This window comes from Geospiza fortis, unplaced genomic scaffold (genome assembly GCF_000277835.1).
Source record: "Geospiza fortis unplaced genomic scaffold, GeoFor_1.0 scaffold255, whole genome shotgun sequence".
Taxonomy (NCBI): Eukaryota; Metazoa; Chordata; class Aves; order Passeriformes; family Thraupidae; genus Geospiza; species Geospiza fortis.
In genome coordinates this window covers 52,999-66,567 of record NW_005054497.1, presented here as the reverse complement: position 1 = coordinate 66,567, position 13,569 = coordinate 52,999, and the positions used below count along the sequence as shown (strand labels likewise).

At 40.8% G+C, this 13,569-nt stretch overlaps 1 protein-coding gene across 1 annotated transcript; it reads left to right on the top strand.

The window, feature by feature from the left end:
- Positions 1-4,456: 4,456 nt before the first annotated feature.
- On the top strand, positions 4,457-5,326 carry LOC102035813 (probable G-protein coupled receptor 141). The gene has a single exon (XM_005428653.2). It carries the CDS (start codon positions 4,457-4,459, stop codon positions 5,324-5,326), a length of 870 nt encoding a protein of 289 aa, XP_005428710.2.
- Positions 5,327-13,569: the final 8,243 nt, after the last annotated feature.

The window sequence follows — 13,569 nt, the reverse complement described above, 5'->3', positions numbered from 1 at the left end:
AAATCTCTCAGTAAACCTGCAATGAAGTAATTAGAAGAGTAGTCCAAGAATCTGAAAAGTTCTGCTAAACTTGTTGACCATTTACTGGCTGAAGTTAGTAAATTATTCATGATGCATGAGTGGGTGAGATTGGCAAATTAAAGGGATTATGCTGCATGTTCCCTAACTATGGAGTATGATTTTCTTACTATCCAGTACCTGTGACTCACGTCTGGCAAGGTGGGAGTGAGACAGCAAGAACTGTGATTTCACCAACAATCCCAGAAAAATCAGTATGTTAAAGCATAACACACACAGGTGGTCCCTATTTTACCATTGTTTATGACCTATGTGTAGCTCAGTTCTTGTAAGCAGCTAGCTATAGAGGATTAACATTAATAAATAATTTAAATTTTCAGCAGTTATCACCCTAATTTGGAAGCAGCTAAAACTGAAAATCTATCCAGTCACAAAAGACAGGAGAGTTTTATGGCTGTTCAAAGACAGAAAGCATGTCTTGAAACCAAATGCGAAGCCTTGGTTGCTCTTATACTGACCAGAAAAGACAATATATTTTTTGTAGACTGATGCAGGCAGCAGAGGAAATCATGCAAACATGAAATGGAGAAGTTAGGGTTCTACTGCGGACCTAGTCCCTGCTTAGAGGAAGTCTGCTACACGCATGGGTGGGCACCAGCAGTGACACTTCCATGGAGATTTGTGTTCCCATCTCCAAACACACAACAGGTCTTGTTTCTCTTCGCTCAGCTGGTACTTCTTCTTCTTCTTCTGTTTCATTTTTCCATCTCAGTAATTGAAACCTCCACTCTTCTTTGCCTTCTGTTTACTGCAGTGTTGAACCAGATACGCCCAGTCCCTTCCTTCCTTAAAACCTATTTGCAATTCTAGTCTTGACCTGGGTCTCAGCTGTGTATAAACACATTTCTCTTTCAATCTTTATTCTCACTACTGGTCAAGGCAAACTATGTGCTGACTAAATTTTCTCCTGTACTCAAATAACAAGCTAACCTAAAAACTAAACCTAGATTACAGGGCTGAGTTGCCTGATTTTTAAATTATTTGTTATTTATTTAACAGAAGAACATGAAGATACAAAGATAGCACACTGAGAAGCATTAACATACAAGTTTCAAGGAATGTTTCAAGGAAAAAGAGACTGAGAGGTACGAAAACATCAGTGGAGAAGTTCAGTTTCTGACCTTCAGCAGTTTCAGTGCCAGCCAACAGCACTGTCCCCAAGGTGACAAGAGAATTATCTGTGCAACATCTTTGCTGGGTTTTGGCCTGACTTTACATCCAAAAAGGTCAGACTGGACTCAAGAAAGTAACAGAGTGCACCAAGCTCTGAACTCAGAACCTGATTCAGCTCTGTCTGGAGTTCTGGCTGTCACAAAACAGCTACTTGACGAATGCAATTTCTTCATGTCTCTTCTGATTTTATTACGTGGTGGTTCAAGGTTTATGGATTCCTTCAAGCTCTGTGGACAAGTCAGCAGCTATTTCACTGCTTCACCCAGAGGCTGTGGCTGTAGTTTCATCATCATTCTAACACATGGAAACCATCAGTGTCTGCCATCCAGGCTGTTCACTACCTTCCTGTGCATTTCTGCAGACCCAGCTATCATTTTGCCATCCAACCACCTTCACTACAGTGTCAGGCAGCAGCCTGTCCTTATGTGGGATTGGGTGATGCTGGAACCACAGCTGGTGAGTACCATTACCCAGGTAGCTGCTAGCCATCAGTGCTCTGACAGAACAATCACACATTTCTTTTACTCCAAGCCCACAAATATATGCAGCGTCCAAAATGGGCATCCTTGCTGTTCTGAATCCTGGTCTGAAAGAAATGGAAACTGCTCTCTCAAAGCTTTCAGGTTCTATCCTGAGAATGTCTCACAGACTGCTGTTTCCATATCCTTGCTCATCCTCACAGACTTTCCTGTTTCTCTTTCCAACTTTTTAATTTTTTGACATTTTGTATTTATTTAGTTCTGGTAGCTCTCTTTCACATCCTGTTCTTCCTAACACTGTTCTCATTAGGAGACATGCCTCTCAAAGGGAAACATTCTGTCATCCACAGCAGAAGGTGGTTGGCTGATGGCAGGGGCAATGCTAGTTCAACCCTGCTGCAGTATTGGTTTTATGTTATTGTTTGCTCACAAAACCTTATGTGTTGCCTATTATGTTTGAGTAGGGATGACTCTGATTGAAGTCTAGAACTTTAGTTGAAAAATAAACAGGACAAAACTTTTTCTGTTTAATTTTTGATCAAGAATATGCTTTTTAATATCTCTACAAGAGATGTGACTCAAAGTCTTCCTCTTTGTAGTGAACTGCCATGTACTAATATGTTTTGGGGTCTGCATTCATGCCTTTGGTTCAGGAATAATTTTCAAGGCCCACTGGCTTCTCTGTGTCTTTTTTTTTTAACAGCAGAACTCTTAAGCTGCTTTTCATATATGCCTACAGCTTGTTTCATATATAATATTTAAACAGTAAGAAATTGCCATCTGAATTCCTGATGGTCTAATAACATGTTAGAGTGAAATACCCTGTTAACTCTGCTAAACACTTTGTTATTCTGGAACATTTAGCTTAGTTATTAAACATAAAGCAAGTTCAGGGGGAAAGTGGATATATAAGGAAAAAATCCTTTGCTCATTCTTTCCTTGATCAGTGGCACTTCTCACTTGTTTAGCACCAAAACCTGGTGCCTTGCGGTAGTTGTATGGCTCAGGGAATCACTGCCTGCCTGAGCTTTAAGACTAACCAAATTGTGGTCGGAGGAAGTCCTGACTTGATCTGTTCTACATGTCCCAGCACAATGATAGTCTCTGACAGATCAGCAACTTTTCTGTGGTTCTCCCTGCACGATGAAAAGAGCATTAGACGTCGCACATATGAGATTGCTATCACAGAGGAGCAAAAGGAAGGCTTGTTCCTTCCTGTGTGTGGGCTGAGAAAACTCCCAGTCCTTCTTGGTCAAACAGGTCAAAGGCTGTCTTTTTCACTCTGCTTATGTATGCCATATGCTACAGCTTCATGAAATGACACATTTCAGGGTGGAGCCACAAAAAGAAGAGATGATAAGGTAAAATGCAAATATTTTACTGCTATAAATAGCAAAAAAAAATAATCTATTTCAAAGTGATATAAAGTGCTGTAATTAAACTGTAATTATGCTGTCTAGAGCAACTAAAACTTGTACACTTTCAAAGCCAATTTGAAATACTAACAATATACTTTGGAAAATGGGTTGCTTTATAAAACTTTTGGTGTAGCAAAGTTTCTGGGAAATTTCTTGTGCTTGTCTTGGGAATATTAGGTGGGAAAACAATTTTAAGCATTTAAATACTTTAGGGTCATGAATTTTAAAAGCAGGTGAACAGAAAGGTTTATATCGATCTTGGCTTTCTAAAGATGTTTTGCCTGACGCTTCATAAATAAGAAGTTTCTCTGAAAATGTTTTGCAGTTGCAGTCTATCACTTTAAAGATGAGTGCAAAGAATTAAGAACTGCTGATTAAAACAAGTCTACTGATTTCAAACTTCAAAGGAATCAGACAGAGAAGACGCTACTTTTTTTAAGAGATAATGTTTTAGCTCTTACTTTGTTCTTTCAAAACTGTATCTAAGGTAAGGATAAATTTCACTAGCAAACTATCTATCTACCCCATAAGCTATCCCTGTATATTTGTACAGAAATCTGTATACAACTCCGCATTTTGAGTTAAGTCTAAATAAGAATGCAGCTGTATGCGGCTATGTTCAACAAGTGCCAAAAGAATTATATCTTTCAGAAGACCATTCCCAAATTAATTTTCACCTTTTCATCACTTTTCATAGCGGAGTATCTCAGGTAAAATTCTGTAGCAAAAAATATTTGCAGATGAAGGAGGAAGAAATTGAATTTTCATCTGCAAACCTTTATTTTCAATTTGCTCCATGTATCTAGAAACAAACCGTTGCTACCTACGTGTATTTTGCACCCATCCAGCAAGATGCTAAAAAGATGGATCAGTTGTCATCACAGAGTATCCACACATTATAGGTATGACATCTTCATATTTCAGTATTTTCCCACCTTCAATTTAAGCTTTATGAGTGCAGATAAAACTTGCACAATTTACAAACAAACAGCGTCTTCATTATTACAAATGGCTGAATCTAGAGGCAAATAATTTTGTAATAAATCCTAGAATGCAGTTTAGTAAATCAAAATCTCATTCATAACTATGTAAAATGTAGTTTAAGCCCTGAGAGGCACAGGCTATTGCTGTCATATACAGGATCACAACAGTTAAGGCTGTTAACTACATGGGATAACATAATTTCAGATGCAATTCAGTAGTGTTTCTTTAGGAATCTGTGATATTCCAGTTAACAATAAAGGAAACAACATAGAAAAATGTTTCGCTCCTGTTTTTCCTTTTCAGTAACCTTCGAAAGAGGAGCTTATGAGGATGTTTAACAGCTGCATAACCCAACAGAACTATTCCTCCAATGACACTGTGCTGCACTCCTCAGAGAAACTCCACGCTGTTCTGATAGTCCTGTACATCATCAACCTGGCTGGTGGCACCCTCGGGGTCATCATGATGTCCCAGCAGCTGTTCCACAGGAGATCCCAATCCGTGATGACCATCATGATCATCAGCCTCCTGGTGCTGCACAGCTTCATGCTCTTTAGCATCCCATTCCGCCTCAGCTACTACATTTTAGGGGAATGGAAGTTCGGGAGGTTCGCCTGCCGGCTGGCAAGCGCCATCATCTACCTGCACATGTACGCCACCTTCGCCTTGTACGCGGCCATCATCATGGCGCGCCTCCTCCGCCTGGAGCTTCGGAAGTGCTACACAGCGGCCTGGGTGGGGGCTGGCTGGCTGCTGGGAGCGCTGGTGGTCACGCCCGTCCTCCTCTCCTACTACGGCACCTCCAAGACGTACCGGCCCTGCGAGTGCTTCCAGTTCCACAGGGAGCTGCAGGAGGCCCACATGGTGATCACGAACTACTGCCTGGTTGGGGTGCTGGTGGCAGTGTGTGCCGTGCTCACTGCGATCCAGCTGACTGTCATCTACAGGGTAGCCGTGAAATACTGGCCTGACGTTAACTCTCACGTGGAATTCAGGGCTCAGGCAAAGAGTTTCTTCTTCATCTTGGTAACATTAGTCTGCTTTATGCCTCATCATGTATTCAGAGTGTATTACATCCAAAACTACAACCTTGATAAAGACCAGAAACTGCTCCTATACAACGAGGTTTTTTTAGCTTTAACAACAATGTGCTGCCTGGATATGTTGTGCTTCATAGCAGGAATAGCACACTGAACTGTGCACTACCAGGAAGTCCAGCTGCAGTGTGTCAATACCAGCTTTTGAGAGAAATAAAACTGTGATGGGATTTTCCTGAGCTAGGAAGACCGGTGAGTTTATGGCATGCCTCTATTTGTCTGCGGCATTGTTCGGCTTTTGCAGGCCAGTAAGATTCCACTTTCACAAGCTGCTCTTTTTATCTTCTCTCTAGAAAGCAGACACACTTGAGTCTTACTCTAGTCTTGACCTAAGAGTCATGCCCTGAAGCTTCATTAAGATTTTCCTTAGCTGTCCTTCTCTAGCAATTACAGCACAAGTATCCATTCCTTTGTAATTTTTTCCTCAAAGTGTCTCAGTAACCACAATCCACTGTGGCCAATAAGTACTCTCCTCTGAAGGTCTAACTTCTTCTGGCAATTGTGATACTGAAGGGAAGAGCTGGAAAAAAGAAATTCCTTTATAGGACATTTGAACTAGTGATTTCAGATAGAAGGACATAAACTCTACTCAAATGAGAAGTATTCACAGAATCGCAGAGTGGGTCAGACTGGAAGAGACCACAATGGGTCATCTGGTCCAACCTCCCTTTGCATAATTTATACAAAGTATATATTGAATTAAATTATGTGAAAGCTAATCATTATCACAACTTCATCTTTACTCGTGTCATTCCAAATCCACAAGGAGCTCTGAATTGTGATAATTATATATTTAGAGTGAATGAGAGCAGAACAGGATTCAAAACTTCTGCCTTATGTCACTCTCCCATTAGGACTGGATCTGTTATCTCTTAGGTCCATTGTAGCCAAAAAAGTTGCTGTTCTTCCATAGCTGGATCTGGAATTCAGTTGAGGGGAAAGATCAGACCCTCTCCAGGACAGGGAAATACTTTATTAGCCTTCAAAAACCTTTGATGTCTGGTCACTTTCAGCTGTCTGTTGATTTTGTTATCAGATGCCATATTTTTTCCATTTACGCACATAAAAAACAGAACCAGAACAAACTTACTGAACTTAAAAACTTACTTTATCAGTTCTGCATATGTTTGTGTATGTCTATACAAACTTGTTCTGAAGTATATCTTTTCTCAATTAGATAGATTATATTCTGTGGGAATCACATCTGTTTTGGGAATCTCTGTTTTATCTTCATGATTTAAAAGTTCTATTTAATGATTCATTCTTCCTGCTCTGCTCACTGCAGAAGGTCTCTAACCCCTCTGTTGAAGGCCCCACAGTCGTTTGCTGCATCCCAGCAGCTTGAGGCCAGATTTCTCCCACCCCAGACTCCTAGGAGTCACACAAGGCTACACTTCCTCCTTCACAGCCCTGCAAGTTCCCATAATTTTTAGTCTGGCAATCTTTGCTACAGAAAGTGCTATGATCCCCGGATTCAAATGGATTAAAGCTTGATTTGGGAGGATAATAAAGTACACTTACAAAGCAATGCTACTAATACCTCAGATTGATGACATTTCTTTGAATGAAAAGACTTCTGCCTACTCTGTCAATCCTGAATAAATGTTTTTGCCTTGACATTTCCATAAAAAACTTTGTTGAAAACTCCTATGGTTTCAGGTTCCTTTCTGCCTCTTTTAAAATGTGTAAGGCGTCCAGGGTCCAGCAGCAAGTCCCAAAATCTGAAAATCCTGGTCTGATGGCTTCCTCTGGAGTTACCATGCCCACTCCTATTCAAAACATAGTTTGATCAGCCCATGATTTTCAAAGGCAGCAGGTAGACCTAGAGTTTAGTATCACAGAGATGAAATAGAAAGGGAGAGATTTTAAAGCTGGGTCTACCAAAACCTTTAGAAAAACTTGCAAAGTTGCAGGTGGTGCAACAAGTACACTGTTTTTCCCTTACTATACTCCTGGGGCTAAATAAAAAATTTGTTCCTTGAAGAAATATGTTGTGTCGCTGCCTATTCTCACTGACCAATGCTTCAAGGGTTAGATCTGAGTCATCTGACCTTGCTTGTGAGTTTGCTGGTGATCTATCTGTCCACCATAATGGTGTGCAAGTACAGGGGAGAAAAAGGAAAATTACATGTATGTCCTCAGCCATTCAACCAATCACGTCTTGATGGCCTTGCCTGTGTATTGCCTGACATTTTTACCTTGCTGAAATAACCCTGACCCACTGACTTGACTTCCTGGTGTGATGCTGAAGCTGTGGTGCCAATCACAGTTGTGTGGTGGCCACTGGCTTCTGGCTGGCTCTGGGCCTGCTCTTCTTGCCCTGCCTGGGTGCCATGGGGCTGCATGCACCAGCACCAGCTCTGGGTGGGATGGAGTGAACTTGCACAGCACCAAGGCTTTCTCTCTTTCCCACTCTGCCCCACAGTGGGTAGGCTGTGGGAAGAAAAGACAATGGGAGAGCAGATGTGTAGATTTCACTATGTTCCTCCTAATTCAGAGGATAATGGATTATGCATTGATCTCAGTGTTGTTACATCAAAGACTCACATTAAAGTGATAGAGAGAAGCTCTATTCAATACCTAGATCCTTGCTGAGATCTTTAAATGCACTTTAGAAACAGATTAAAATAAAAAATTATCACACTTTGGAAGGAAGGTCTCAGAAATAAATTCTGAAAGGACAATAATATTGAGCTCGGATTGTAGGGTACCATTCCTTACTATGAATTATATCATGACATCCCATGGAAAACAGTTTAAAATGTTGATTTGAATGCCATTTGCAGGACCCAAGTAATCCTGGAGATAATTATAGACATTAATAATTGCTTTCACATCAAAGGATCATGTAAAATTGTGAGCCATTTAGTCACCCCATTCATTTTTAATGTTATCCAATGAAGACTGGGAAAATCCTCAGACATTCTGGAGCAAAGAATATCAAACTGCTAAGTGTATCTTCTGTTGTTGCTCTCTGCATGAAGTTCTGCATGAAGAGAGCAGGCAAGCAGACCAAAACCAAAATCCCATTTGTATCCCTGACTTCCTGAGTTAGTTGGATGGAAAGCAATAGGTGGTTCTCACCACACAAATGAGTGTGCTCACTGTTGTCACAGCTACACTGCTGCTAAGGATGGTCTGTTCCCACCTAACTCGAGCACATCCTTCTCAACAGTGCAGAGGATGATGCACAAGAGACATCTCTGGTTTGAATTCATGTCTTCCTTTTCATTCATCTGTTTCTCATGCCTGCTTACAGAGAAAGGTCATATTGATGGTGCTGTCAGATTGACATGCCCCTCTCTGCAAACAAGCAGAAGGAACAGATGAATTAGGAGGAAACAAAGGCACACTCCCACTCCCTTATTCTCTTCTTCTTCTCTCAAGCAATGACACTCTTAACACTAACAGATACTGTCATAACTATTTGTCTCTTTTTGGTTTTTTTTCTGCGTCAACCCTAAACATAAAAACACACTACAGTATTTGCCTTTTATCCCATACATTCCAACTTGGAGCTTTGAGTGCCACCATGAGACACAGAGCAGCTATCTGTCATGTAGAGCAGAACTACATGCGGGTTAAAATTATGAAAGAAATTGACAGTTGCTTTATCTATAAGCATGGGCAAAAACATTGCAGAAAAGCTACAGGAGGGCAGCACTTGTTGCAATGATTGTTGCACAGAGAATTAATACCAGACAAAACTAAAGCCTGAGAAATCATGAAAAAAATAACATTAAAAAATATCAAAGCTACAAAAGACCATTAAAAAAACCCCTACAATTTCTTCATACCTTCTTTACTACACTGTTTCCAGCTGTCAGTGAGGAGCCACATACTAAATCCATGATAAGCCAAGACCATGTGTTGTCACACAAAGTGAGTCACAAAGTGAGTACAGAAACATCTTGTTCATCAGCCAATGATTTTCTGATTAGACTGACAATCAGAGAACAAGGGCCATCGCTCAGGAAGAGGGTGCTGATCTTGTACTTGATGAAAGAGTTGCAGCTTCGGACTCTCTTGGGACTGAGATGGCATCCCTGCCTGCAGGAGCTCTCCTGCTTCAAGGAGATATAAACAATCATTTATGGAAAACCACACAGGAGCACCAAGGTACACGTAGAAACACACCAGCAGATTTGCACACAGCAGAAGAGGGGAAATCTGGGCTCCAGAGGAAGTAATTTTCTTTCTGACAAGGAAAGATGTGATGGGGGTTCTCAGTGCCTTAATGCCAGCAAAAGAGTAGTGCTAGCAACAGCTGTCTGCTTTTGTATCCTGGCAGGTAAGGACAGAGATGATGAATGTGTCAGAGGGAGGAAGGCTGCAGGAGATAGACTGGAAGACATTGACTTGCATGATGATTCTTTCATTCATGAATTCTCACAAATATTTGGAAAGACTGATAAAGGTAGAATCTTTCTATGATATTTAAAAAATAGCATAAAATACATGCTACCTTATTTTCATACTCTGCTTGGCAGAAGTCTCAAACCCAGGGATGTATCTTACACACCACAACAATTTACTCAAAGATGTGATAAAAAATGCTTCAGACATATTTTTACTAAATCCACTTCCTGCAGCAATTCTTCCTCTCTCACTTTCATATCCTCTATCTGTGGAAACCCCCTCTGAAATGTTGCAATATGGAAACCAGCAGGTGAAAAATCTTCCTACTGGATAAAAGCTGGAAGGGGAATTTTCACAAGCTCCACACTTTGTTTTTCCATTTGCATTATCGTGGCAGCTTCCTTTCCAAAACTTAACCTAAGTGTGTGACTGCTTGTGTATCCTGGACAGAGCAAACGAAGAAACAAATTCAGAAAGAGGCTTTTCCACAATGAGGAACATCAAGATGACTCATGGATTCATCTCCTGCTCCTAGTGTCTCTCTCAGCGTCCTTTGAAAGCACAAAATGTCAGGGCACAGGCTGGTGGTGACTGTCCCCAAACAAGGCTGTGCAACATAAGTCACCAGGAATTTCCCTGCTTGAGCTCTACTGCTACTTTCTGCAGTCACACTGAAAACATTCCTATCTGTAAGAAGGGACTTTTATTTCCCCTGAGCCCACAGAACCTTTCAAACGAGAAAAAATTTTCAGACAAATGGCAGGTGAAAACTGCCAGTCTTTTTCATCTCAAATTTCCCCCTTACCCTGACATTTTACCCGCTGACTCCCTGAGAAGAGTAACATCAGCAGAAGTTACTACTGGGTTAGTGAAAACCTTTTAAAATTTTAGGCTGATGAACAAAATATATCTGTGCAACCTATGTTCCACTTTTTGCTTTATAACAGATGATAATATCTAATGACTTACCGTGTGTGTGTGTGTAGTTTAGCCCCAGCTGGCAACCAAGTACCACACAGCTGCTCACTCACCTTCCTCTCCTTCTCTCCCCATGGGATGGGGAGGTGAATTAGAAAAAAGGCAAAATTTGTGGGTTAGGATAAACACAGTTTAATAATTAAAGTAAAATATAATAATGTTACTAATAATACTAAATATGATTATAAAAATAATAATTGTGATGAAAAGGAGTGAGAGAGAGAGAAAGAGGGCGAGAGATAAAACCCAAGAAAAACAAGTTATGCACAACACAATTGCTCACCACCTGCTGATCAGTGCCCAGCTTGTCCCCCAGCAGCAATCAGAGGGCTTCCAGCCAACAGTTTATGTACATACTGAGTATGGCAGTCTATGCTGTGGAATGTCCCTTTGGCAGTTCAGGCCAGCTGTCCTGGCCATGCTCCCTCACAGCTCCTGGTGCACCTGGCAGAGAATGAGACACTAAGCAGTCCTTGACTTAGGGTAACACCCAAAAGGACAGTGTGTTATCATTATTTTCATCCTAAATTCAAAACACAGCACTGCATTAGCTACTAAGAAGGAAATTAAATCTATCCCAGCTGAAAACATGGATTTAGTATGGTTCTTCAGAATACCTGAACAAAGAGCCCTTTGTAAGTAGCTCTTACCCCCTTTAAAGATGAGTGTTTTGGTATCACATGGCACATTGTTCATCTTCTCAGTGTCTGTTTTCCTTTCCTTCTCATCTGTTTGGTGAAATACTGGTTTTTGTTTCTGGGTGGGAAAACCTAGCTTACTGAGCACCAGAAAGTTCAGTGTGATTTTTCCTGGTTTCTAGACCTGAGCTAGACTGTTACTGATTACCCTAATGCTTGTTGCCAACCAAATTCTGGCAGGAGGAAGCTGGAGAGTGTAAAGTTTGAGAACCATTGCCTTAAACCAAAGTTACAGTGTAATTACAACCACTTTTCAGATTTATACGGCTTATTTGGTTAACAAAAACTCTTACTTAACCTGGTGTCTGCGCACAGATGTGTCATCTGCAGTTTAAGAAGGTTCCTACCATTCAACCATCTCAACTCAAAAGCTTTGCTCTAAGATCCATATTGTATACATGGAATGGACATAGCCCTCTGACTGACAACACAATCGTTGTGCCAAAGCAGGGGCTTTTGGTTGAAATACCAGAACAGCCTTGATGGTGGATTCCTCTGACAGCAGCAATAAATATGAGAATAATTTACAAAATAACAGCAGTATCTGCATGTGAAATATTAGAGCAAGATTAGAATCGCATAGAGGAAGGAACTATTAGAAGTCTGCAAATTTGAGACAACAAAAACAACAAAATCTTAAGTTTTACAAAAGAGAAACAGTGCAATTGTAAAAGCTAGGCCATTAAAATTCAAGATAAAACAATGCAAGGGAGAATGGGAAAGGAAGGAATAGTGTAACTCATAGTTATCTACTTGTTTATTATTTAAAATGACAAAGAAGCTAAGAGAGAGCAAGAGAGAAATAGATTAAAAGACAAAAAAAGAAAAGAAGCAGCTTAAAATGTGTCTCTGAAGTATGCTAACAAAATTCAAGGGACCAAAAATAGACAACAATTGCTACCTGACAAATAGAGATGGCTAAAAGATGAAATGCAAGGGACATATTAAAGACATTTTTAGGAAAGTCTTGGTAGACCAAAACCATGTATTGCCCTTGCAGAAGTGGAATTGCCCTCTGAAATCACCTCTGAAATCAGAATATCTCTATTTTTAAGTATAAAGATAACAAATTCCATGAGTTTTCTTCTAGAATTTTTCTCCTACTAGCACTCACAGAGCTTGAAAAGGAATTCAATTAAAAAGGAATGCTCTCCTCTCATTATCAGATGGAATAAAATCTTTTTAATCAGATCATGTCTGATCAGACAGAATAATAATCTAATAAGAAAGCAATTCATCCTCTATATCTACTTCTGCAGTGGTGAGATCCTCATGACATTGCTCCTGGGAAAAAGCTGTCAGCTCACCTTTGTTCCTGCACACCCACACTGCATGAGCCAGCAGGGATCTGATCAAAGCATCCCAGGTTTTCTGCCAGCAGGTAACAGACACTGAACAGTCTCCATGGGCTGATGTTTCCCTGAGCAGTTGCGATCAGATAAGGCTACAGCTGAGATGGCATGGAGGCACTTCCACCCCAGCAGCATCACTGCAATCCAGACATGGAGCACAGTGCTGTTCTTGGGATACCTCTGCCTCAGGGGGATTGTGGCGCAGGAACAACTTGAGGAGCTAGGGAGGAGTAAGGAAGGACCTGATTCAAGCACCTAATAGCTACTGGTTATGCCAGTCATCAGGCTGTAAAGCCATGATGTTTGGACTTTAGAAACACTCTTCTGGCACATAGCTAGGTAAGCTAGAGCTTGGCATGTTTTGCTGAGTTTTTAAGTTAGAAGAGATTCCACAGGGCTTCTCACCTATAAAATCTACACACAGCTGCAATCCAGCAAGTTTTGGATCATCGGCTCCTGTAAAACCAGAACAAAATATTCCCCATTCCCTCCTGCTAAGGGTAAGCCCCTGCCTTTTTTGTCTGGTGAGCAATATCCTTGCAGTAGGAGCATTTCATGAGGTGCTGCCAGCTGGCCAGTAGAACATAGCTGGGCATGTGTTCCTGGGAGGGAGGGCAGTGGGAATATGGGTGTATAAGCAGCTAGCAGAACCAACAAAACACACTCTCAGAGTAATAAATGAGATGGATTCTAGCCAGTCAAAAAATATGTGAATGCATATAAAAAATTATGGCAAGACTTCAAGAAGTTGAAATGTACTCTTAATCCCTGTGGGAGCCTGAGAAACCCTTTCTGCAAAGACTTAGAAGAGGCACTGGCAGAATATCTCAAATAGACCTGACAATGATGCAAGCACCCAGTTTGGCAATCATTAAGCCACCACGTTAGCTGCTCTGGGGAATGCCTCTGAAATCTGTATTAGCTTTCAGAGAAAAGAACTCATTAACCTCCAA

What these genes read in the sequence shown, in the direction of transcription:
- LOC102035813 (XM_005428653.2), top strand. Translation starts at nt 4,457, where the DNA reads ATGAGGATGTTTAACAGCTGCATAACCCAACAGAACTATTCCTCCAAT.